The following is a 25,108-nucleotide window of genomic DNA, read 5'->3' on the forward strand; positions in this document are numbered from 1 at the left end:
TGAGGCAGGCAAAATGGACTTCTTAATTGACTCCTTTATTCCCTCACAAATTCCTCTTAGAGAGCCTCTAATTCCTAAGATGGACCTTCTGTCAAGGAACAATTGTGAGGCAGCGAATGATGCTGCTTCACCGCTGGACTGTGCTTCCCTTGAAGACTCTTTTCTCCTCTCATTTGATAAATTGCCTCCCTTGGAACAACAGGAAGTTATTAGAAAACTGGAAAGTACAGTCCATCGTCTTCAGGCACATAAAATTTCTACATCTGCATCTACCCCTGCCACTCCTTCGGGGTCCTGCCCGCCTGCAGGTCCTGCCCTCCCGTCCCAAGATTCCTCGACTTCTCCCAGCATTGGAAGGATGTTCTCTCCCTCCCAGACTATAAACATTCCAGTGGCCTCGGATTTAGTAAAAGATTCAGCTTTACCTGTCTGGCCTCTAAAATCTAATGGGTGTATCTTCAAAGACACACAAGAGGCTGGACCTAATTGAAGAATCAGACTGACTAGCCTCAAAGAGCCCTGTTAGAGATGTCCAAATGATGTCCTGGAATATTTCTGGCTGGAACAACAAAAAGCTTGATTTTGATTTTATCAATTATATTAGGAACTTCGACTGCATCTGCTTCCAGGAAACCTGGATGACAGAAAATTTTACTGTTAACGGATATCATTCTTTTCTTCTACCAGCATATAAAGACAACCCAAAGGGTCGGGGTAAAGCCGCACTAGCCATTCTAATTAAACAAAATGTTTTCCCTAGGGTTGTGACACTGGGCTCCTGTAAATGTATTGCTCAAGCTGTTTTAATTTCTGATATTGCGCCTCGCTTTATTTTAATCAATATTTATCTTCCCTCTACCAATAATGACAATTCACTAGATTCAAACTGGTCACTCCTTACCAATTTCGTCTCGAAAATCTCTCAAGATTTTCCAACGATCCCGACTTTCCTTTTAGGAGATTTTAATGCTCGGATAGGCCACGATACTCGGAAATGGGCACTTTCTATAGATCTAGATGATATAGAGCCCTCACCTCTGCAGCTGGGCTTGCCCCGCCATTCCCATGATTCCTGTTTTAACAAAGCAGGCTGCAAATTAATTGAATTTTGTATTGAACTTGATTTGATTATCTTAAATGGCCTCTGCCGATTTCCAGCTTCGCAGTATTTTACATTTAGTACGGGGCTAGGGAGGAGTGTGATTGACTATGGAATTTGTTCCTCTAGATATCTACCCTTAGTCAACGATGTCTACATAGACTTCCGTACTGAAAGCGATCACCTCCTGGTTTTATTCTCCTGGCGATGCCCGTCTAAAAATTCTTCCCCACAAGAACCTCTATCTGCACTGCAGGCCATTATGAACTTGAAAAGAATTAAATCGTCTGACTCTATGAGAATTTCCTCTTCCACTCTTCTCCATTCTAAAGAATTGCTGGCCCAGAAATCATCAATCTTGAACTCTGACTCGCATACGGAGATATTATCAGCTTTCTCCCAGATTGAAAAGCACAGACTAATTCTATCAAGTCTGCATCATGGTTCGACAAGGAATGCCTAGCACATAAAAGATCCCTAAGAACCCTGTTTAGGAAAGCTAGTATGAAGGATCCCTGTGTCAGCTACGATGATTGCTTTACATACAAAAAGTTGTACTTAAACCTAGTTACTAAAAAGAAGAAATTCTTCTTTCAACATAGAAGGTCACAGTTGCTTTTGTCTCTTAAGTCTAGAAACAGTAAAACCTTTTGGAAGGCTATTGCAACCCCAGCTTCCTACAACTCTCTTCCCGATGTCAGTATCCCTCCCCAAGTTTGGGTAGAACATTTTTCCAATTTTTTCAATTCTCACACTAACCATGTGTTTAATTCTGATGAATCTATGCCCTTAACTTACCCTAGATGGCCAGCTGTAGATGTCGAGGAAATTCTAGAATTAATAGGTAATCTGAAGCCAGGCAAAGCCCCAGGTCCTGATGGTCTCCCGGCCGAATTGTTTAAGGCATCTATTGATTGATGGGCTCCGCTCCTTGCCAAACTATTCACATCTATTGACCTGTATGGCATCTTGCCAAACTCCTGGCTAAATTCAATAATAATTCATATTTTTAAAAAGGGTGATCCAACTCTTCCTGATAACTTCCTTCCCATCAGTCTTCTTCCAGTCTTGGGCAAACTGTATGTGAAACATCTAGAACAACGTCTCCTTAACTGGGTAAAGGAAAACGCAATAATAGGCCCAGAGCAAATCGGCTTCTCCAAAAACAAATCAACCTTGGACCACTGCCTGGTTCTTGCCACAATTGCAGAAAAGTATATGAAAATGGGTTGCAAGAAACTCTTTGTTGCTTTTATTGACCTAAAATCTGCCTTCGACTCCATTATCAGAGATAAACTCTGGTCTAAGCTGTCTAGTATGGGAATTGACCCTCGCCTTTTATTCCTTTTAAAAAAACTTTTAAAAAATCCACAACATGCCAAGTAAAATATTCTTCAAAAGGTGGCCTTACTGATAAGATCCCATTTAATAAGGGTGTGAAGCAAGGTTGTATACTTGCTCCCCTTCTTTTTAATCTGTTTCTGTCAGACCTGGCTTGTTCTTTAGAGCCTATTAATGGACACCCTCCTAAATTGGGAGGCAAAGCTGTTCCTATTCTTTTATATGCCAATGACACCGCTATTTTATCCTACTCTAAAATCAGACTCAAACGCTACTTAAGTGCGTTTGAGGAATACTGTCATCTAAATCTTCTTAAAATTAATTACTCTAAGACTAATGTCGTAGTTTTTTCAAAAAAAAAAGGTCGCTCACCAGCTGGCGTATTGGTCAGGCCAAAATCCAACAGGTGAAGAGTTTTAAATATCTCGGCATTACTTTTAATTATAACCTTAAATGGGCTGTTCATTGATCCAGGATTATCAAACTAGGGAGAATCTCTTCAAACCAACTGATGTCCTTCTTTCTTTATAAGGGTAACCAGTATGTCCCTGCCGCAGTTAAGGTATTCAACTCCAAAATCTTACCCCAGATTCTGTACGGTGTACCTATCTGGGCCAATGCGTTCAATCGGGACTTAGAATCCATTCAAGCTAACTTTTTAAGAAAAATTCTTGGTCTCCCTCTCTGTGTCTCTTATTATGCTATTACCTCTGAACTTGGTCAACGCTTGTGTGAAACCAAGGCATGGTTGCTAACCATTCGTATTGGCTTCAACTGTTTTTTAGAACAGAGCGTGGTTCTCTGATGTCTCTGCTGCTAAAAGAACTTCATAATACCTCCTGCGATTATCTAATTCTGTCTAAAATAAGATCATCTGGAGTCTTTGTGGAAGACCTGGCTTTAACTACTGAGGCCCATATTTTTAAAATTGTTAAACAGCGTTTCTTGGATATGGAGCGCAGACGTTACTCCCCACTCAACCCTTGGTCTGCTTCCCATCAATGTTGGGTCTCAAGAATTTAACCAACAATATTCCCCATTATTTTCACACTCTGGACATCCCACCCCTCCGCAGAGCCTTCTCTCTCGCTAGGGTTAATGCCTTTCCTTCAAGGATGCTATATGGAAGGTATCAACAAATACCAATCCAGGAAAGGACTTGTCCCTGTGATACCTATTCCCTGGACTCAATTGATCATATTCTGTTGGTCTGCCCTCTATATGAAACACCCCGTGGGAAATGGTTAAAAAATTGGCTTCTTTCCAAATATCACCTCTCTACCCAAGCAAAACGTCAATTTTTATTCAATGATTCCGACCCAGAGGTTACTGTAGATGTTGCCAATTTTCTAGTGGATGTGATGAAAGTTCAAAAAGCCCAAAGTTTGTAATTTCTACTTTTGGAATTTACTGCCCTATGTTTTTATCTTAATGACGCATATTTTATGTACCTTCTGTAACAATTGTAATATTACTTATGCCATTAAAGGTTTTTCATTCATTCATTCATATAGTAACACAGAACACGACACAAGCTCTAGTGCACTTCCTCAAACTGGATGTTCTTCATCAAGGCTGATGAAAAGCTGGAGAACTCAACAGCTTGTAGTGTTTTATGTTGTTTTGGTTGGTCCTAATAAAAGGTATTTTTGTTTTTGAATTTTGGTTCTTTATGTACTTCAGAAGGGTGTACATCACAAAATAACAGTATTCACTAGTTCTAGTATAATGGTTTCCATCCCTAGAATCATATATGGAATAATTTCTATGGATGTGTACATCTGAAAACATTTTGTTGAATCTGTCATAGACCTCATTTTTTATATAAAATACTGGACTGTATTAACAGCTGTTAAATATATGATAGAGAACAGTCTGGCCAAATTAGGAATCTCGCTATAGTATAAATGTTTGTGAACTCGCTCTCTGCTTTTAGTGCTATTAATATTCACTATAACTCTGTAGAACTTGGCTGTTCTCTTATAACATTTTAAAAAAATAATATCCTCAGTGACAGAGATTTAAAATAACTGTAGTCATTAGAACAAATGTAATGTACTATGTGTGAAGTTGCCTGTTAGTTTCCTAACAATTTAAGGTGCTGGTTCTTATTTTCACATCCTGGCCCCCATATAGCTGAAGGATTCTCTTTCTATATATATGTGAGCCCATGTGGCTTACTGTTTCCTCCAGCCTTTGCAGGTATAATCCTTTGCTTGAACCCAAGCTTTCTTGGTTGCAGCACCACTGTTTTGAAATTGTTTGCTGGAATGGATTCTTCCTTACAAAGATTGATTCTCCCTTATAAAAGAGGTTTTAAGCAATATTATTTGGTTGGGCTTTTCAATTATGGTTTGATTTGGTAGTTGGATAACGAGTTTGTGGTATAGGGTACAGTCTTGGTTTGTCAGTGTAAATTGATAGGTTATTGTTATTGGGATTTTAATGTGTGATTTATTGTTTATTATGGATACTATCAGATATTCTTTTGTGAACTGCCTCAAGCCAGTGGGGACAAGGCAGGATATAAGTATTTTAAATAAAATAAAGCATATAGGAAACCCAATGGTACTCTCTCAACCAGAGCAGATGTCAAGTGGGGGTTGGAAAGAGTCTGTTGTTTTTACTAGTAGGTCAGAATTAAGATACTCAGTCATGTTCCTGATCTCAGGTTCAAGAAAGCGGAGGGGGTATGCTCGAAAAACTTCTATTTATAAACAAAGAAATACAAGGATTAGAGCAAGAGGTTTCAGAACAAGAGAGCTCATACAGTCTATACTTGTAGATAAGTAACAGAACTAAGCGGGGCGGCACTCATGAGACAAAGCCAACTGTCACAAATATCAGAGGGGAAGCAGACTATTCTATTGTAACATATACAATAAATATACCAGAGAAAGAAAACAATCTTTGACTTTATGTGTGCATCCATTCATGGAAGTTCATGATTACTGCAAGCAATAGCACCATGCTAGCCTGAACTACAGTTGTCATGTTCAGTGTGGTACAGTTACAGTGCAATTCCGTGCAGAGTTACTGCAATCTAAGCCTATGGGTTTCAGTGGGGTCTTAGGATGGAGTACTTCTGCATAAGACTGTACTGTATACCTCTGAGTGACAATCGCTAGAAACTAACAGAATGGATGTTGCCACTATAGCGTGCTATTGAGCTTCCATATGGCATCTGACTAGCAGCTGATAGAAAACAAAAGGTTGGCTTGCATGTACCTCTAGGGAAGGAAATATGGGCTGAGAAGATGGTGGCTTAGATACTACTGAAAATTTCAGGGAATGGAAGAATTTCTCTCAGCAGAACTTGACATCTTCACCACCCTTCTTCTTCTACAGCCCCAAATGACTCCTAAAAAGCTACTTGTAAAGTACAGAGTTGCTCAGGAACAGCATAAATGGGGACTTGGAGGTGTGCCATGGGTGGAGGAAATCAGTGAAATCCACCGCCTCCCCATTGTGCACAAAAATGATTGGCGAGATCCAACCTGGTGTGTCCAAATAACCAGAGATATGTGGGACCATAAACAATCCAGCTACCGGTAATACTATATTCAACCGAATACTTCCGCCCAGATTCACAATACTCTCTGCCATCTCCGTCTACATACTTGGTGTCCTTGAAGTGCTCTGCCATTTACTGCACATAAATTCACAATTTGTCACTTGCTTTTTGATGGCCTGAGAAGTTCTACTATACTGGCAAATTGAGCAATTATTTAACTACCCTTTGTGATTTGGAGAAGGCTTTTGAATTTGAATTCCTTCAGACCAGGAAGTGAATTGAATCTGATAGTGCTTTTAAAATGTCTTTCCACCTAGCATTCTCATCCCATGACTATGGCATTTCCTTCACCAAAAAGAAAGATTGCCATAGGAGGCTTTTGGATAAATCCATATTTTAAAGATGCAGCAATGCACTTAATTTTAGTCACTGATATCCAGTAGTATCAGTGACTAAAATTATATAAATACTTCATATTTTGGCCTGTGTCACATTCAGGAGTAATCCAAAGTAGCCTGACTTCTCTTTAGGGTGCCTGGACTAGCTTCTTACTGGTCTGTCTAATCCATCTCTATACCCATACCTCTTTCCCCTCACATCGAGATGTTGTGATTATTCTTGGATCAGTTGCACTTTCCACTGCTTTCTTGCCCATAATTTCATGTCAAGCAATGAAAACCATCATCCATCATCAACAAAAAGGGAGACTGCAGCCAAGAAATCAGGAGATTGAGACTGGGAAGGGCAGCCATGAAGGAGCTAGAAAAGATTCTTAAGTGTAAGGATGTGTCACTGGCAACCAAGATCAGGTTAATTCATGCCATCATATTCCCTATTACTAGTATGGGTGTGAGAGCTGGACAATGAAGACAGCTGGTAGGAAGAAAGTAGATTCCTTTGAAATGTGGTGTTGGAGAAGAGTGTTACGGATACCCTTTGCAAAAAAACAAATCAGTGGGTTTTAGAACAAATCAAGCCTGAACTGACCCTAGAAGCTAAAATGACTAAACTGAGGCTATCGTACTTTGGACATATTATGAGAAGACAAGAGTCACTGGAAAAGACAATCATGCTAGGAAAAGTTGAAGGCAGCAGGAAAAGAGGAAGACCCAACAAGAGATGGATGGACTCTATAAAGGAAGCCGTGGCCCTCAATTTGCAAGATCTGAGCAAGGCTGTTAAGGATAGGACACTTTGGAGGACATTGATTCATAGGGTCGCCATGAGTCGGAGATGACTTGACAGCACTTAACACACACACACACACACACACAATGAAAACCAAGCAGATTTGGTTTTCATTGCTGCCATGTAGCTCTGAGAGAGAAAAGTGAGCCTTTGAGAAGAACAATATCTAAATGCTATGTCAGATATCCATGGGACTAGTCAAAGACACAGCCCTGACCTGGATGGCCCAGGCTAGCCTGATCTCGTCAGATCTTAGAAGTTAAGCAGGGTCAGCCCTGGTTAGTATTTGGATGGGAGACCACCAAGGAATACCAGGGTTGCTGTGCAGAGAAAGGCACTGGCAAACCACCTCTGTTAGTCTCTTGCCATGAAAACCCCATAAGGGGTCCCCATAAGTCGGCTGCAACTTGACGGCATTTTACACACACACACAGTCAAAGACACACTTGCCAAATCACAACCTGGAGAACCTGGCATGGATCCAGCATTAGGCTTGAGGACCTGTCTCCAGCCTAAAGAGCCATAATATTTTTTCATTGGAGGAAAGCTCCTTAGGCTAGAGAATGGTTTCAAACTTTGCTCAGTGGAGTGGTAAGTTAGTGGTAGTTTCCATATTCCTGTTTATATCTTTTAAAATTCCAAGGCAGCAGGGTAGAAGGCACTCTGCTTTGATTCCTGCCACTTTTACAATTCCTCTTGCACAGCTCTTCCTCTGCCTGTTATAAACCACACATGGTTAGTGTGTCAGAGTACGATCTGGGAAACCCAGGTTCAAATGCCTGCTCTGTTTTGGAAGCTCACTGGGTAAGCTGTCTCTTTGGTCTTTTATGCATGGCTGTTTCACTCACTGTCACCCCTCCGATGAATTTGAGTCTTTGTTTTGATTATGCATGCCATTTCCGACTGTCAGAGGTCCCGACTGTTCCCCCTGTGTTTCCCCACGTTTTGCCCACGTTTTCAAATTTCAGATAAAACAGGTCTCTGAAAACATGGGCAAACCATGGGGAAACGCAGGGAAAGAGCAAGGTGACCTCTGATGGTCGGAAATGGCATGCAGCCTAATCAACACAAAGACCTGAAGTTGTCAGGGAGGTGACTGCAGGTGAAACAGCCATGCATAAAAGACCTTTCTCTGTCAGCCTAACCAACCTCATAGGTTGTGAGGATAAAATGGTGGAGGGTAAATTGTTGTAAGCTGCTTTGGGTCCCCATTGGGGAGAAAAGTGGGTTACAAATATCTTAATAAATAAACATTGGAGAGAGCAGGTGGGTAAGGAGAATGAACAAAGACAATCTAGCAACATTAGCTGAGGATGTATCTATGCTATCATCCTCGATCTTTAATAATAGGGAAGCATGAGGAGTTACAGGTGCAGATGAGAAAGATATACCCATTCCCCTTATATGAATAGATATGAACTGCTGGGATACAGTGACTTAGTCCACATAGCTAGATTAGCCCCTACTACATGTGTGTGTAAAGTGCCATCAAGTCCCAGCCAACTTATGGCAACCTCAGAGAGTTTTCAAGGCAAGTGAGTAAACAGAGGTGGTTTGCCATTGCCTTCCTGCCCCACCTGGAGGTTGGCAACCCTAGTCCTGGAAGCAACCTCTGGATGACTTGATACCACCTGACTTGCATGACTCAACTAGACCTGGTTGATTAGTTCTGTTCAACAGCAGCTACCCCGAGAAAGCCAGTGGGATGAGGCGGTTAGAGCTTCAGAGCTCTAACCCAAATTCATCTGGATGTGGAAGCTCACTAGGTGATTTTGGGCTAGTCACATACTTTCAGCCTAACCTACCTCACAGGGTTGTTGTGCAGATAAAAAGAGAGGAGAATAATGTAAGCTGCTTTGGTCTCCGCTGTGGAGAAAGTCAGGGTACAAATGAAGTAAATAAATATAGCTGAAGATGATAGGCAGATAAAAGGTAGGTCAATGAATGTCTGAGAAGGGAAGAATGAAGTAGGGAAAAGGGAAATGATATAGGGCCGTGTTGGCGAACCTATGGCACGCGTGCCAAGTCCGGCACTCCGAGCCCTCTCTGTGGGCACGAGCGGGGGAGGCGGGGGCTTTGAAGGGAGCGTGGAGCCGTTCAAAGCTCCCCCTTCCCTGGACTCCCCGCCGCCCGGCTTTGAAGGGCTCCGCGCTGCCTGCAGACAGCGTGGAGCTGTTCAAAGCCCTCCCCATTCCCTGGACTCCCCCCCCCCTTGCCGAGCTGGGAGGAAACCTCAGTATTCAGGTTAAGTTGCTGTGTTGGCACTTTGCGATAAATAAGTGGGTTTTGGGTTGCAGTTTGGGCACTCGGTCTCTAAAAGGTTCGCCATCACTGATATAGGGGTTGCCAGGAGGAGGGAAAAAGGAAATAATGTGGGGAGGGGGTTAGAGAGGGAAATGAGGTGCCACCCTACAAGTCCTTGAGGGTTCCCTAGCATGCAAGTGGGCCTGGCCCAGTGGTTGGCACCACACAACTGGGCCACAGTTTTTCTAGGTAGAGGCTGCCCGGAGGTGGGGTGGAGATTAAGACAGAGGAGCACATAAAAATAGGTTGGCTGTTGGTTGGGAGAGAAGCAGGAAAAGGGGAGAGTAAGGTTGCCAGCTCTGGGTTGGAAAACACCTAGAGTTTTGGGGGGTGGAGTATGGGAGGGTGGGGTTTTGGAAGGGGAGGGATGTCAGCAGGGTATGATGCCATAGAGTCCACCCTCCAAAGCAGCCATTTTCTTCATGGGAACTGATCTTGATCGTCTGGGGATCTGTTATAATAGCAGGAGATCTCCAGGTGCTACTTGGAAGTTGGCAACCCTATATGGGGACTTTTTTAGGTAAGGGAAGGAGGAAATAGTGAGGGAGGAGGAAATTAGATTTGTATTATACTATTATATTGTATTATACTATTATAATACAAAATTAGATTTCTATTATACTCCCGTTTGTATTATACTATTCTACATCTCATCTCCCACAATAGGCACACCTATAGATTCAGAAAGAACAAGCCAAGTAGCAAGCAACATGTCCCCCACTCAGTATGTCAATGCATTTCAGTATTTATCTACTTACTTCTAAAAATCATTTCTATACTGCCCTTCAGCCAAAGGCAATCTGTTAGAACAGCTACAATTTAAAAAACAGCATTAAAACACAATAAAAAAGCATCTGTAAAAGAACTGAAATTTAATTTACCAGCAGAGGCAGTATGGAATTATTGCAAATATTTTAAAATATGTAGATACAGTTAAGAAGTCAACAATATGAAACAGAACAGCAAGGTAATACAAATGGCCAGCTAGGAAAAAAAGAAGTCTAATCCCCAAATGTTGGGGGGGGGGAGAGTTTCCCCTGGTGCCTAAACAAAGAAGGTGTGAGGCAAATAGTGGCAAGAAGGGAGTTCCACAGACACCATGTGCCACTAGGACAAGGCTGCATGACTAACCCTTGTAACCACCACCTCAATTCACTCGCAGTGAATAGAGACACAAAATGGGGCAAGTAATGTAGATCTTAATGTTTGCACAGATGAGTACGTGGGGACAATCCCCTACAAAAAGCTTGCCAGGACTATGCAAAGTGGAGAGATTACCTTTCTTCTATGCTTACATTTAGCTAATAGCTAAATATCCTCCCTCAATGAATACTGGTTACTAGAAGGTAGCTACTTACATTATCTTTGATTGCTTTTTATGGCTGATGGCTTGTAGCTATTGAACATGCTCTACCTACTTTGGAAGGGGAGCTGAACAGAAATATTTTGGCAAGCCTGAAAACAGCCCCCCCCCCCCACAAAAGAGAGAAATCTGTGATTTGGCAGATTGCTGGCAAGAAGGAAGGGGGGGGGGGTTTTCCCAAGGATATGCAGTTTGATTTGTGAAGAGATGCTACTTTAAAGATTAGCTTGTCACCTCAAGATCGACTGGAGAACTAGTACACAAACTGGTGACAGAAATAAATCTATGATTATGCTGAACATAGTGACAAGCCCTGCAGAGTTGTGACCACCCCTGGATAGTTAGGATATAAACCTAGATTGAAATCTTCTCATCTCAGCAAAGAGGTCAAGCGCTCAGTCGCTCAGTCATTCCCCTCCACACGCAGATAAAGGAGTGAACTGGGACTTCCTTTGAACACTGGGAGCAGGTAAACCAAGATAAACACCTCAAGCATTAATGGGTCACTTAGTAAAGAAATACACAGGCAGAAATGCCAGAGACGTAAGAGATCCCACTATTCCTTGGCACAGACAGAATGGCCAGGGTGAAATAATCCCCATCAATTCCCAGCTGTGCCCATCAAAACAGTCCAGGGACAGAGGGAGATCTCTTGCTACACAGATAGACTGAGGAATGGAAGAGGCATTACCTCCCCCTCCCCACCAAGCATCCGCCTGAAACACCCAGTGGCCAACCCCCCTCCCAACTCCTCCTCTGTTCATAGACATCTGGGTTACATTGAGCTGGGAGTGCCCCTTTGCCCCTGCCTGGTGCACCCCGCCCGGCTTAATCACCCCCAGCTGCATGTGCCATGAACTGCAGGCCTTGCTAACACGCCAAGGTCACGACACAAACCGGCCGCCTCTCCCTGCACAGCCGACCAGGAGCGAAGGCCTCTGCTAACAAACGCCCAAGGCAATTTGCTGTGCACAAGTCCCAAATTAATGTTGTGCTCCCCTGGGAGTTTCTCTCCCCGCTACACCAGTCTCTGCCAGTTCTTAAAGTGACAGAAAACCTCTCCCCCTGCCTCTCCTGACCATTGTTTTAGGCGTAGCTATGTGAAATGTACTACACAGACACTGCCTAACTAAGGTGGAAAGGGCAGTTATGAGACTGGGAAGACAGATTCCAGCCCTGGAAGCAAAGGGATACTGGTTTATTAGGATATTCACTTACTGTATCTGTTCCTTGAATTTGTCATCATAGTGTCCTGTGGCTTGTTATGGTAAGGTGGGGCTGTTTCAGGGTGTCACTTAATAGCGCCTGGATCTAGCACAAAATTGTTCTTTGTCTCTGGGATTCATCTGCTCAGTATTCTCTTTAGTGGTACTGCTTCTGCACCCCCCCCAAAAAAAAACCTTGTCAGGGCGCTGTCCATGGTTCTGTGACCCACCCCTAGACATTTCCCACATGCTGTAAGGGAAGGGCAGGGGAATAAGCATAGAGACTGTAATTTCCAGTCATGGGTAATTGCTTCTTGGGTGAAAAGACTGTTTTCAGAACTAGATGCTCTGGTCCCTTGGATTTTTTCCTCCATATCCCCTTTGTAGTGTGAATGACAAACATTGAAAGCCCAATTCCAGTGGATGTATCTGTGCATATCTCCACTTCATGGAATCAGGAAGGCTCAAGGCAGAAATGGTTATGTCCGACCTGGATTCAGCCTCACGTGCTAGAACTGCAATAAAATTACAGCAGTTTATACTTAATTATTTGAGCTAGATCAAGGGTATGGAGAGACTGAGTTCTGGGCATCATGTCAGGCATTCTTGCACTCTTCCTCTGACCCCTTGTAACTTTCCCACGACCCTTTTTAATGTGGCCACACCCTATGGGCCTTGTCAACAAGGAGGGTGAATTCTATGAGTCATAGACAGAGCATGGTTCACAGGGTTTCATGGGGAAGGATCATTGTTACAGATGCAGAAGAAGTTGCTGAGTTGGCCCTATTACTGAGACGGAGCCTACAAAGCGTGTATCCAAGTAAACCATTTGGTGAATGGTTTCTACTTACTCCAAGTACCAACTATAGGAATTTTGGCTCCCTATCCTCCTCCTCTACATCAGGGCACCTTCAGTTTCTGGTCTTTGGGACCTGATATTATAAATACTTAGGTACTGAGCACTTGACAGAAAAATGAAATGTGTATGTCACAAGTACATGCCTCGTATGAAAAAAGCATACACTGGAATATGTTAGCAAACATGCTACTTATTTTTCCACTGATCAAAATGTGTCTGTGGGCTTAATTTAACCTGTTACTGCTATCATCATTAATTAGCAATTAGAAGGTGGTTAAAAGTATGGCTGGGCATTTCAGTAGTAGTATTAGGTACAAATGATATCAGCCTCCTGGTCTTAAAAATGGTCTCTCCAGGTCAGAGAAAAGATCCATGAGTAACACGATTGTTTCTATTGCAGCAGCAGCAATGAGTCAGAAACCTTCTATGCTAGAAGATATGTTTTTTTTTTCACAAATAGCTTCCACTTTATTCAATCCTACGGTATCCATTCTGAATTCTACCAGTTTTAGTGATGGTTGCTGCTAATTCTGATGCATATCCCATAGTGACCTCAGCCATAAACTCTACACATATCTCTCAGTCTCCTCCAATCCCTGTCCTAGTTTTGAATAATAAATGAGATCATGAGTTATGATTTCATCTTTAAGAGAAGCAAGGGAATTATTTCCACTAATGAGGGTCCCCTGATCAAGTGAGGCATGGTATCTAAGCCTCAATTGGGAACAGAAATTTAGTGAAAGAAAAGCTGTGCACATTTTGTTGCATTGGTTAGTCACCTCTTCCAGTAAATATAATTGGATTTTATTTTTAATTGATATTTGCTTGGATCTAGCCATTAGTTCTTGTTCTTCTTCCTTCTCTATTTAAACTTCCCTAACCAGCTAAGCCGAATTCCTTAAATTAGTCTCTTACAGCTTGTTTTAAGTTCCATTGCTAATCACTCCTGTTAATTACTTTCTCTCCATCTCTTTGTTTATAAACATTGTTTTAAATGCTTGAATACTACATATAATTATAAGATTCCAGTTATATCCCAGGCCCACTTGCAGAGTTAACATGTATTCCTAGGACGGGGGGGGGGGGGAATAAGAGATCTTAGGCATTGCTTATGCTACAATAAATTGGTTAGTCTTTAAGATACTTGTTTTTGTTGCAAGAGACTGTCTTTCATGTTTCACTTGTGACAATCCCCTCAAGATTTCCCATTATCACCCATAAAATTACCCATGGTAATCATGTTGCAACTAAATATAGTTACTTTCCCTTGGAGTGCAAAATTAATAATCAGGCATTGCTGCATTAAAGCCTTGCCCTACACTCATTGGATTGGCTGTAGTTGATCCATTGGGCCCACAGACCCCACTTCCTGACACAATTTGCTTGGTGGAATTTCCCCTATATCTCCATATCAACAAGGAAGGGCCATTGGGCTTTCTTAGCACAGAAACACTAATTTTGTGAGAGTATGTTGTACATACAGCTCTAATTAAATGGCCTGTAATTAATGTGGAAATCTTATTCTACAGTATTTGAACAATATAATTTTCCAATTTTGACAGATTTCTCCATTCCATAATTTGCTAAAAATGTATGTAAATGAACTGATCTGCCCATACCTTTCAGTACTAGCTTTAGCACCTACCCTTTGGTATTTCAGCCCTATCCACACCACCACCAGCCTTTCTGATACCCATCAGAATCCTGCCGTCATATTTTCCAGCAAAAAACATATTTCAACTTCATCCTTATACCCAGAAAGTACTGCCTTCTGCTCGTAGCTTTTAATTCATTGTTGATTTAAGTTCACCAAGCCTTCAGAATGTAGTACCAGTGTGGGGGGAGTAACGTTTGGTGGGTTTCACACTGTCACCCCCCCAGTCTTCCTTCAAGCTACTTCATTAACTTCCCCTCCCCACCTCCAGTGCCCAAACGAAAGGTCAGCAGGGGTCATGGGTAGCCAATAAATGGTTTAGAACCCAATTATCCTTCCCTAGTTTCTTGTCTATGGGTGGGGGAAACGTACGCTTTAGATTAAAAAGGGGGGGAGGATAGGACAGAAGGAGTGAGGAGAGGGGAACCAGAAAGGTTTATGGCCCCACTGCCTATAAAACCTTCCCTTCCTTCTGTTCAGGAACCATAAAAATACTGGCACACACAATTGCTCCATGAAAGAGTGTCAGGGGCAAAAATCATAATTGTCATAAAGGGAGAAGGGAATGAGGGAGAGTGATAAAGATTCCAGGAGGTGGGATTTGGGGTCCAACGGATCAGCACCAGCCAATCCAATGAGCCTATTCCAGATGGCCAATTAAAATCAGATTGGACTGCCCTTGTCAATTTCAGTCTGGGTGGTGTGTGCATGCTGGCTTTATTTTGGGAGGGGGCAAGCTGTTAAGGGAGAGGGATGGTTGTGGGGAGGAGCAGCAAACGTTTAACACAGAAAAAAGCCCCAGCGTGTCGCCAATTTTATGGGCAGTAAAATTTCAAAGCCATCCAAGTCTATTAATGCTGGAGAAGGAAATTTCTCAATGAGCTGTAGAATTGGCCAGGAGGGAAGTCCTTCTCCCCACTGCGATTCCTCACACTTGTGCCCCCCACACCCTCCCACCCAACACCCCTTCCTTCCGCTCGGCCTTCACACGCTCCAGACCATACGCTACCTCCCCTCTCAGCCTTTCCCAGCCAACACCAGTTCAAGTGAACATTTGGAGTCATAGATTTTTCCAGGGGTAGAAACATCCTTTTAACCCAGTGTTCCCACAAAACCAAAGCCTGGAACTATACACTGTGGTGCCAAGTTTATGGTTATTAATTGTGTGCAAATTTATATTATGGTGCATTCTCTCTCACACACACATACTATAATTGTGTGGTCTTTGAGGCAGGGATAGTCTGTGGATCTGGAGACATAGAAAACTTGGCATAAATACAGCTGTGGTCTCCAATTTGCATTTTATAGTGTATCACTTGCCAGCATTAATTACTATTGTTCCCATTTTCTCTTTTTAATGTAGAGACATGTAACAATTGTATGGGAGCAGTAAAATTATTTTTCCTCACCTCTGTCTCCATCTAAGATTCCTGGATACTTTAAATTCTGCATGTTTCCCAATATTTAATATAAATACATCTGATAACCGACACAGACTGTGGAATGAGTTCAGAACTGAACATTATGGTCGGATAGAGACTGGCCCTCAAGATCAGTTACTTTACTTCTGAGCCACTATATGTTCTTTTGAGCTTCCTGGGTGTGCTTTTCTGTGGTGTTCATTTTGTCTTCAGATTCAGAGAGCAGATTTTCTTCCAGCTATGCAAAGTGTTGATTTCAAGTCCGGCAATTCAGTGTGAATCACCCCTACTGAGGACCTAATGGCTTTCAGTTCTTTGATTTCCTTAACCTACTCAGCAATGTTCTGGAGGGGGCTTGACATAGCAGCCAAGTCCAATGTGGAAGCCTGACCCACCATTTTAGACCTATTTGAATCTGCAGTAGGTCACTTTTTTCCTAACGCTCTCAGCATAGGGCCTTTGTGCAAATAAGTCACCAAACTATGCTCAGGATCAACAAATAGTTGTCTTCATAAATCCAAGAGTAAAATAAAAAAAATAAAAAACCCTCCAGCTTGAGGGCCAGTGAGATATATTTTTCAGCTGTATGACAGTTTACATATATGTTAACCTCTATCCCAGGCCAGCCAGAACAAGTCTCACTAGGATGATGTCTACTATAATCACTGAAAAGCACAAGAGACAATGAAGGAAAACTACTATTTGTGCATGTTCTTTTTGATTAAGCTACTGTTCAAGTCCTTCTCATAATAATGAGAGATCATCCTGATTTTGTATATAACTTACATTCATTATGAAATATTTCTGGATATGACTTCCAACACAAGATAATTAGGGAGCATTAGAGCTTCTTTTACTCCACAGAGACGCTGGAGTAAAGCAGGAGAAGATTATAACCTCAGAGACAAGTAACTGAAACTTAAATTCAATTTGGAAATACAGAAAAGCAAACCCTAGTCCCCCAAGCCCCGAGCTCTCCTTCCACAGACCTGAGTTCCTCAGTTACTACAAACCAGCGTAGTGTAAGATCTTTTTATTGCCTTCTCCTCTGCACTGCTTGGGGCTATTCTCTTACTTCCAAGGCTAAAAGGGGAGAGATCCATTTCTGGGTGCTTTCTTCTGTCCCAGTCAAATGTTTAGTAAGTTACAAAGAAAATATAAGGAATAGAAATTAAGAAGAATATAGTTGGGTCTGAGAGTGCCAAATGAGTCTGTGGGATCTACAAGATAACACTCATGCCATTAATTTTGGGATGCAATAGTAATGTTTGGCAGAGGAAGTAAACAGACATACCCGGAAGGTCTTGGCACATTGTTCCTGACCTTCTACGTAGCATATCCTCTGTGTAGCTTACATCCCATATCTTATTGTGTGAATTCTGTTGCATTAAACTTTGGCCTATCAAACCTGCATTGTTATATGTTCAGCCTACTTCTAATATATAGGTTCAAGTATAGTTCTTATAGGTTCACTGACTTCTGTAATCTTTTTAAAATATTACCCCAGCTGAAACAATTTCTGCCTCTTACTCAACCAGTGTTGTTAGGATGCTTAGAGAGAGGATGTGCTGTTGCCTTTTTGTGCTTTAGCAGTGAATGGTCAGCAAGCAGATTTGTCTTTACACCCACAACATTAAAACAATAAGCATCTCTCCATCTCAGCAGCAGCAGATGACATAGATTGGTAATCAATCAAACTGTAATAAAATAGCCCACCTTTCACCCTTGCCCCTTGAGCCAGGAACTAGGTACACATCCTTTGCACTAGACTTCCCCCCACACACACACACTCAATCCACTGAACTCCTCATTCATAATGACCCATACACTAGGTTTCCATGCCTGGCTGTTGGATCCTCATTCTTCATTTGGAACAGATTGATCAGATATCAGACTTTTATGAGGGTGGGGCTCTCTGTCCAGCACAGAAATCTGTGTAGGTCAGACGGTACCATCCACTTTTGAGGAAATCACTGTTGTAAGGCGAAAGCCATATTGAAAGGATCATATATTCCAGAGTAGGGGTGGCAGGCTTGGTGTACAGAAAAAAGCAAAGATGCTCAGCAACAAACTGGTAATGCAATTGGAAAAGAAAGCCTGTGAGAGTTGGTAAACACTCTTGAAGAAAGAATGGGATGGCTTAAGAAAAGATGTACACAACAGCAGATGGATAGAAGGATTAAGAGAAAGTTAATAATCAGTATAATTTACATTCTATGAATGAAGTTCAGAACATTCCGGTGATATTTAACTCTAAGAAGGACCATGCCTCCCTGTAATAAGAATGGGAATGATCCAGCTTCCAGCTGATCCTTATATTAGTGTATCAAGAGATATTCTGTCCTATGTATTGGGCTCTGCATAGTGCTGTGGCATCTCCATATACCCAAACACATATGTACAAAAGTAAAACTGCAAGGGGACAAAGAGAGATGCAGCTCCAGCCAGCAACTGTGTACCTCTGAAGAATCTGGGATCCAATTGCAACTACTAACAAGGATAGTGAAGGGTGAATAGTCGCTTTTCTTAAACTGGGGTGGTCCAAGAACCAGGAGAATACATTCATAGCTGCAACAAGTCAACTGAAAAATGCTTTTTATGAAAAGCCCATGTTTCTTATGGAGCTGTACAGCCGCAACCTAACACCCCAAACGATAAGATGCCACCTACTGAGCAGACAATAAAGTACAGGCAAGAATCATCACCCCCTTAAAAAGAGTGAAGAATTTGAACAGAAAATTAAATAGATCAAGAAGATCACTGGGTCACTATGTGAGGTGGGGAAAACTGACAGCCCACTCTCTGATAGGGCAAGGAATAAAGAATTTGGGGAAAACATACAAATATCAAAGTTATTCTTAACTATCAGTTAACTAAGGATGAACCTCAACGGTGATAACTTTGGGGCAATACTGCTGCAAAATATTTCCCCAAAATATTGCAAATGGATTCTTTATCCAGAATTGGCAGTGTTCATGACTGGAGATGCTGCTTACAGCTTGAGCTTCAACAATTGATTCCACCCGCAGACCAAAGAAGGGCCTGGAGCTACAGCCTCTCATACCCACTGCTTCACCTCAATAGGATGGTATATTGTAGGGCCAAGCTTTATTCTAGAATACCAAAAGAAGCATAGGAATCTGCTGTTTTGCCATCCTTCCACGAGAAGGCATATAGAGCCAGTCTTTCCTGTACTCAATGGAAGCAGGAATTACATTCTTGGGTACCATTTGTTCTCATCCTGTAAATTTGACACCCCCCCCAAAAAAGAAAAGAATATCCACAAAAGCAAGATGGATTAAACAAGCCATCTTCTCAGAACTATCACATCTTTCCTCAAATCCTTTTCCAATGTTCAGGAAGCATTAAGAAATATATGGGCACACTGGAAGAACTCAAGGCTGGAAGCTGGAGGGAGTTTCAAGTTGGGCTACAAGTGCAATCATGAAAGAAACTACAAATTGATTCCTGTGAAGAACCTACTGCTCAATATAACTTCAATTGAGTGTCATCATGCAACGTTTGTTTATTGCTGCCTTCTGTTCTTATTTACTGCATAGACCTGTGCCTTCCTGCTCATTCCAAACCTTAGATGGTACAGCCAAGATCCTCAAGACTGAATGCAATTTAATATCTGTAAATCACTGATGTCTGAAAGAGGCTGAGTATACTGTGAGTAACTTAGATTCACTCTGTGAAACTGCAAACTAACACAGCAGGCCCTAACTCCAAACTGCATGGAGTCAGATTTCTCTAAAACATACTAAAATGAAGAGTACTTCAGGTTTGCTTTCTCCTTGGGGCGGGAGGGGGGGAGTGGATTACATGTTTACCTGAGAGTCCTATAATGTTAAATGGTACTGAAAGCTTAGTGATGAATGTTGATGAAATGCTTGGCAGTACTCCATCACATTTTGCAGTTCCTGTATCCTGTCGATTCCTGATCACGTCTGTATTGGACTATCCTGTGCCAAAGGATCTCAGTGTTTTCTGTAGTGAATGTCTCATCATGATTGATATCTGATTGATAATCACCGAGGTAATTCTGATTATCCTCTGAACCTGTAACATGATACCAAGCTTGATAATCACTACAGATAGCTACATAATTAGGAGAAGCTTAACAACAAAATGTTTATAGGTTTTTCATTTTTTTTGTTTTGCTGTGATATATCAGCCAGCGTGTGCAAGATATGCTGATTTTCAGGCAGCCAGAGGACAAACATATAGCAGAAAACCTATGAGCCACACCTCTTCCATTCTACCTTGTATCTAATTGCGCCAGCCTCAGTTTTTGTACTGCTGTTACTTTCATCTGGCGCACCAAGCTTTGGGATTGAACGTCTGACTTGATGATCCAGCCGTGAATGTTTTATGGAACAATGATAGGCAGGCAGTGGATTTATATGCAGCTAGCAGTTCTATTAGCAGATCCCTCTCCTACTCAAGGTTGTTTTTATGTCCATGTCTCCCTGGAATTCAGTTAGATAAAGATTATAGATCACATTATAGATTAAAAGAAAATTATGAAGGAAAAAAAGCAGCGACAATCTCTAAGCTTATTCTGAAGAATCCAAGGAGCTGATACATAAAACAAGTGCCACTGGACTTCCGTTTTATGTGCATAACCTTACTGGCTCGTTGGGTAAGAAATTAGCACCCAGAAAAGCACTTTGCTGCCCAGCCATAGAACTGGACTAAGTGTCTCATTGAAAGCAATAGGGCTTCTGTAAGTTTCAACTAACTTGTTCCCTGCATTTCAATGATGCTTAGTCACAACTCGATTTAGTTGGGCTGGGGCCAGTAATTCCAGCTGAGTGTGTGAATTGACTCAGTTGAAAAGCATCACATTTGAGAAGGTGTGGGGGAACTGAAAGTTTTACCTATGGTATTATTTTTATGATAGCCAGTCATGAGTTATAGTGAATATATAACCCCAAAGGAAGTTTGGGGTTATATAGTCACTGAAACATCAAGTTTTTAAGCACATGTATGTAGTATTTTGAAATAAGGGGAATCTATCCTAAGCAATTTCACCAGGGCTAGACAAAGGATCAGGGGCCTTGATCTCCAGAGCCACATTGCAGTGGTGTAACCACCAGCCTTTTTAACACTCAGGGGTGGCTACCTTGTTCTTCTCTTTGAGCTCCAGCAAACACAGAATTTGCAAGCCCTACTTTCGGGGATCTTATACACCTGAAATCAATCTTGGTTAAAAGTCTGCTCAGAGAGTAAAATCTGAAGTGAATCAAAGAAGGATGTTTACTTGCAAGGATGAAATTCTCTGCATTCTCTTTGTTAAGATATAATGTTCCTGCTGCATGCTACTCTACAGTGAGTCACCTGTGGTACATAATGCCTGCTGTGGTCCAGTCAGCAGTAGCTGTCCAGAGTCACATGACTCTGATTCTGTCCTCCCAGACATCTCTACTCAGAGGCTGAATGTATTTTACCCTGTTAGAATGAATGAGAATTTAGAGAGATGTCCCTGTGGCCAAATCGGCTGCCCCCTTAGCTTCCCTGCAAAGCTAGATTTTAATCTACCAATTAATATCCCAAAGATTTTCTGTAAACATATTACATGACCTTGTAAGACATGCCTTAAGTGATGTCAGATTGGAACTTCAGATGTGTCCTGGAGGATGAATCTTGTTGCTTGGTTTTTCACATTCAGCCCCCTTGCAAACAACCAGGGCACCATGACAAGAAATAGTGCAGGGTGCTATCACCCACCCACCCCGCCCCCACGAACAACTCTGTCTGTTTCCCCAAAACACTGGGAAACATTTATTTTAACTCTTTTTTGCCCAAAAGAAAAATGCCATGCATGTGAGTTTGTAATAAATGGGAGAAGTACAAAGGGCCAGGGATCTTGGCAGACCTGGAAGGAGAGCAGAGAGGGGAGTGTGTGCGCATATGATGGGGGAGGCAGCTGGATATTCTAAAGGCAAACTTCTTGAGCTGTTTGCAGCTGGCGAAAGGGAACCTCACAAAAGGGATTACGCCTTAACTTGGCAGGGGGAGAAAAAGTAGCCACACTCTCCAGCGCTGAGAAATGCCGGGTTCACCCTTTCCTACTGCCAAAGAGCCTGACTGGCAGAGTCCTTTCAAAACCATGACACCTTGGGCGACCCTGCTCCAAGGGCACAGCCTCTCCCTGACCCTTCTTAGGTGTGTGCGAGTTTTTTGCAACCACTGTCACCACCACCACAAAAAGTACTTTCAGGCAACGCCAGGCGACACCCCCTCCGCCTCCTTTCGAAATCCTAGCGCCGACCCGGGCTGTGCAAAGAGCGCAGCCACAAAGCTCCCTGCGAAGACGACTTTGCACAATACTTAAAATGGGAAAGGCTCAACGGAGCCGCTCTCAGCACAAAGCAGAGCTTTCGTTCACAAGCAAAGAACTTTGTGCAACTTAAAGAAAAACCTAGAAAGGGAGATTCCCCCTTTTACTGAGGGATGGGGTTCCCCCCACTCATCAGAAGAAGAGAGAACTGAATGCACCTTTTGAGGAATGAAGCCTTTCATTCGCACCCTCCCCACATCAGTTCGCTGGAAAGGGGAGACTTATGTATGGAGCTAACCTAAGAGACATCCCTACACATTCTGCCAACCTGGGGCGGAGCGGGAGGCGACTGGTGATGCCTTCACACCTGAAACCTGCCCAGATCAGCCATCTACAGTAGAGAATCCAGTCCAGCCCCCTTGACTCTGAGGTCTCTGTCGACGGCAGCGCTGCCTCTTCGCTGGGAGTGATTTATTCCTAGCTGAAATAAACAATAAGCCCCTGGACAAGCCCAGGCGAAGTGCGGTGGCGGGCGAAGAATCCCGCTTTCTTCAAACATCCCCCCCCCCAAAAAAAAATACAGAAGAGGCTGAGAAAGTTGTTCTTTGCCATTCCCTCCAAGTTAAACTTCCCTTTTTTTGCCTCCTCTTCCCTCCCCTGCCGGCTCTTGCCTCCTTAACAAAGAAGCCCCCCCGCCACTTACTTTCCTGTGCCATGCTGATGACAGTCTCGGTGGTGGCATGGTACTCGTCTTCCTCCAGGTAGTCGTCGTGCTGGAAGGAGTCCCCCTGGAAGTCGTGCAAGTCCAAGATCTGCTGCAGCGGGGGGGCCTTGGGCAACAACTGGTTCACCACCTCCCGGGTGATGTTGGGCGCCTCCTTGAGCCGCAACTTGCTGAGGATCTGCGATTTGATGCTCTCCAGCCGCATCTCCTTGCTGTGCTTCCGCCACATGCAGACCGGGCAGCCCTGGTCCTCTGCCTCCGTCGCCAGGGGGACTCCCTCCGTGGGCGCCTTCTCCGCCCCTCGCTCCGCCGGCTCCCCTCTGCAGAAGTCCAGCCACAGGACCAGGAAGCACAAGAGAGCAGGGGACCTGGGCACCAGCATGTCTGGGTTTCTTCTCTCTCGTCCCCCACCCAACCCTCTGCTTAAAAAAAAAAAAGGAGAAGATAAATAAACCTCTCTGGCTTGGCCTTGGGAAGAAGGTCGGCAGCTGCTGGATGCTTAAGTGGGTGGTGCTGGGGGGCGGCGGCTAGAAGTTCTTGGGGGATGGAGATGGTGGGTGACTTGCCGGTTGGGGGAAGGAGAGGAGGGGGGGTGAAGAAAGAAGGACTCTCCTTTTATATCCCAACTGAACTGTGTCGTAAAAAGCCTTGATTGGCTGCGAAGGCAACAAAAGATCTCCCTGGCAAAAGGGCTGTCACCAGAGGGGGATCGGGCGAGGGAGAGGGCCGTCCTGCGCTCCCCTACTGCCGTCGCCGCCGCCGAGCACTCCGGCCTCGCTCGCCTCCCCGGGCGTCCCGGTCTTTTAAATGCGGGCAGCTCGCTTTGAAACAAGGAGTGGAGGGGGGCGCCCGGGCCGGGGGGGGGCGTGGGCGTGGGGAGGAGGGGATCCGGCTGACAGCCCCTTAAAGAAACAAAGTCCCCTTTCCGAAGCCACTTCCCCTCCCGTCACCTCCTCGTGTTGTTTTAATAATGCATTTCTCGGGGGGGGGGCGGGGGAGAAAAGGAGGGGCGCTCGGTGGGGAGGGGGGTGACTCGTGCGCCTTGGAGATTGGGCTGGAAGGCAAGGAAGGATCGATCGAGGCTGCGTTGGTCGGAGAGGATGCCATTGAAGCAGGACTGAGGTTTCAGTGGCAATGCTGCATCTCTCTCTCTCTCTCTCTCATATACATGTATTCTCCTGGTCCCGATCCATCTGGCCGTTTCTTATCCTCCCCACTTTGGAGAGATCTTCATCCCCAGAGAGTTCTTCCCAAGCCTCGCGTGCCTGCTCCTTCCGGAGCCTTTTGACAGTTTCTAAGTGCCCCGGGCCGTCGAGACCCCGGATCTATTTAACAGTTTCTAGCCCCCTCCTTTCTCTCCAGGTCTTGGTGGCTTTGACAGTCCCGAAGTGCCCGCTCCCCGCTCCAAGACACGCGCGCCGCTGCAAAAAGATAGATCTCTCTCCCCCCACGCTTCTTCTTCTTTATTTGTTTTTTTTTTTTTTTTTTGCCAAGCCAGCAGTTTTCTTTCTGCCATCCCCCCCCACCCCCGGCTCCGGCGTTGCAGCTGTCACGCGTTCAGTAACCCTCCGCTGCCCTTTGCGCGAATGCACTGCAGCGCTTCGCTTTGCATGCGGGAGCGCCGCTTCTTTCCTTTCACAAGCGCCCCCCCCCCCAAATCGCTATCGCCGGCTAACCAGAGACATTTGTGCCCGGGAGGTTCTGCCTTGGATTTGCCGCTCTCGAGATGCACATTTCCCCCATCTGAATTCTCAAACCTCCGCAGGGGGGCTTATTGTTGAGTTTGGAGAATTTGGATGGGGAAAATGTGCATTTCGAGAGCGGCAGATCTGGGATATGATAACCATGTCCAAGTACTTGAAGGACTGTCGTCTAGAGAGGATGGTGCCGAGTTGTTTTCTGTTGCCCCAGAAGGTCGGACCAGAACCGACGGGTTGAAATTAAATCAAAAAGAGTTTCCGTCTAGACATGAGGAAGAATTTTCTAACAGTCAGACTGGTTCCTCAGTGGAACAGGCTTCCTCGGGAGGTGGTGAGCGCTCCCTCTCTGGAGGTTTTTAAGCAGAGGCTAGAAGGCCATCTGTCAGCAGCAATGCTGATTCTCTGACCTTAGGCAATGTATGAGAGGGAGGGCATCATGGTCATCTTCTG

General features: G+C 43.7%; 1 protein-coding gene across 1 annotated transcript in view; it reads right to left on the minus strand.

Moving 5' to 3' along the window:
- GDF11 (growth differentiation factor 11) overlaps positions 1 to 23,340 on the minus strand; it is a 41,013-nt gene extending 17,673 nt beyond the window's left edge. The window contains exon 1 of the mRNA XM_056861023.1: positions 22,938 to 23,340. Within this exon, the coding sequence (XP_056717001.1) occupies positions 22,938 to 23,340 (403 nt within the window). The remainder of the gene's footprint in view (positions 1 to 22,937) is intronic.
- Positions 23,341 to 25,108: the final 1,768 nt, after the last annotated feature.

Source organism: Euleptes europaea, chromosome 1 (genome assembly GCF_029931775.1).
Source record: "Euleptes europaea isolate rEulEur1 chromosome 1, rEulEur1.hap1, whole genome shotgun sequence".
In the NCBI taxonomy this organism is placed as follows: Eukaryota; Metazoa; Chordata; class Lepidosauria; order Squamata; family Sphaerodactylidae; genus Euleptes; species Euleptes europaea.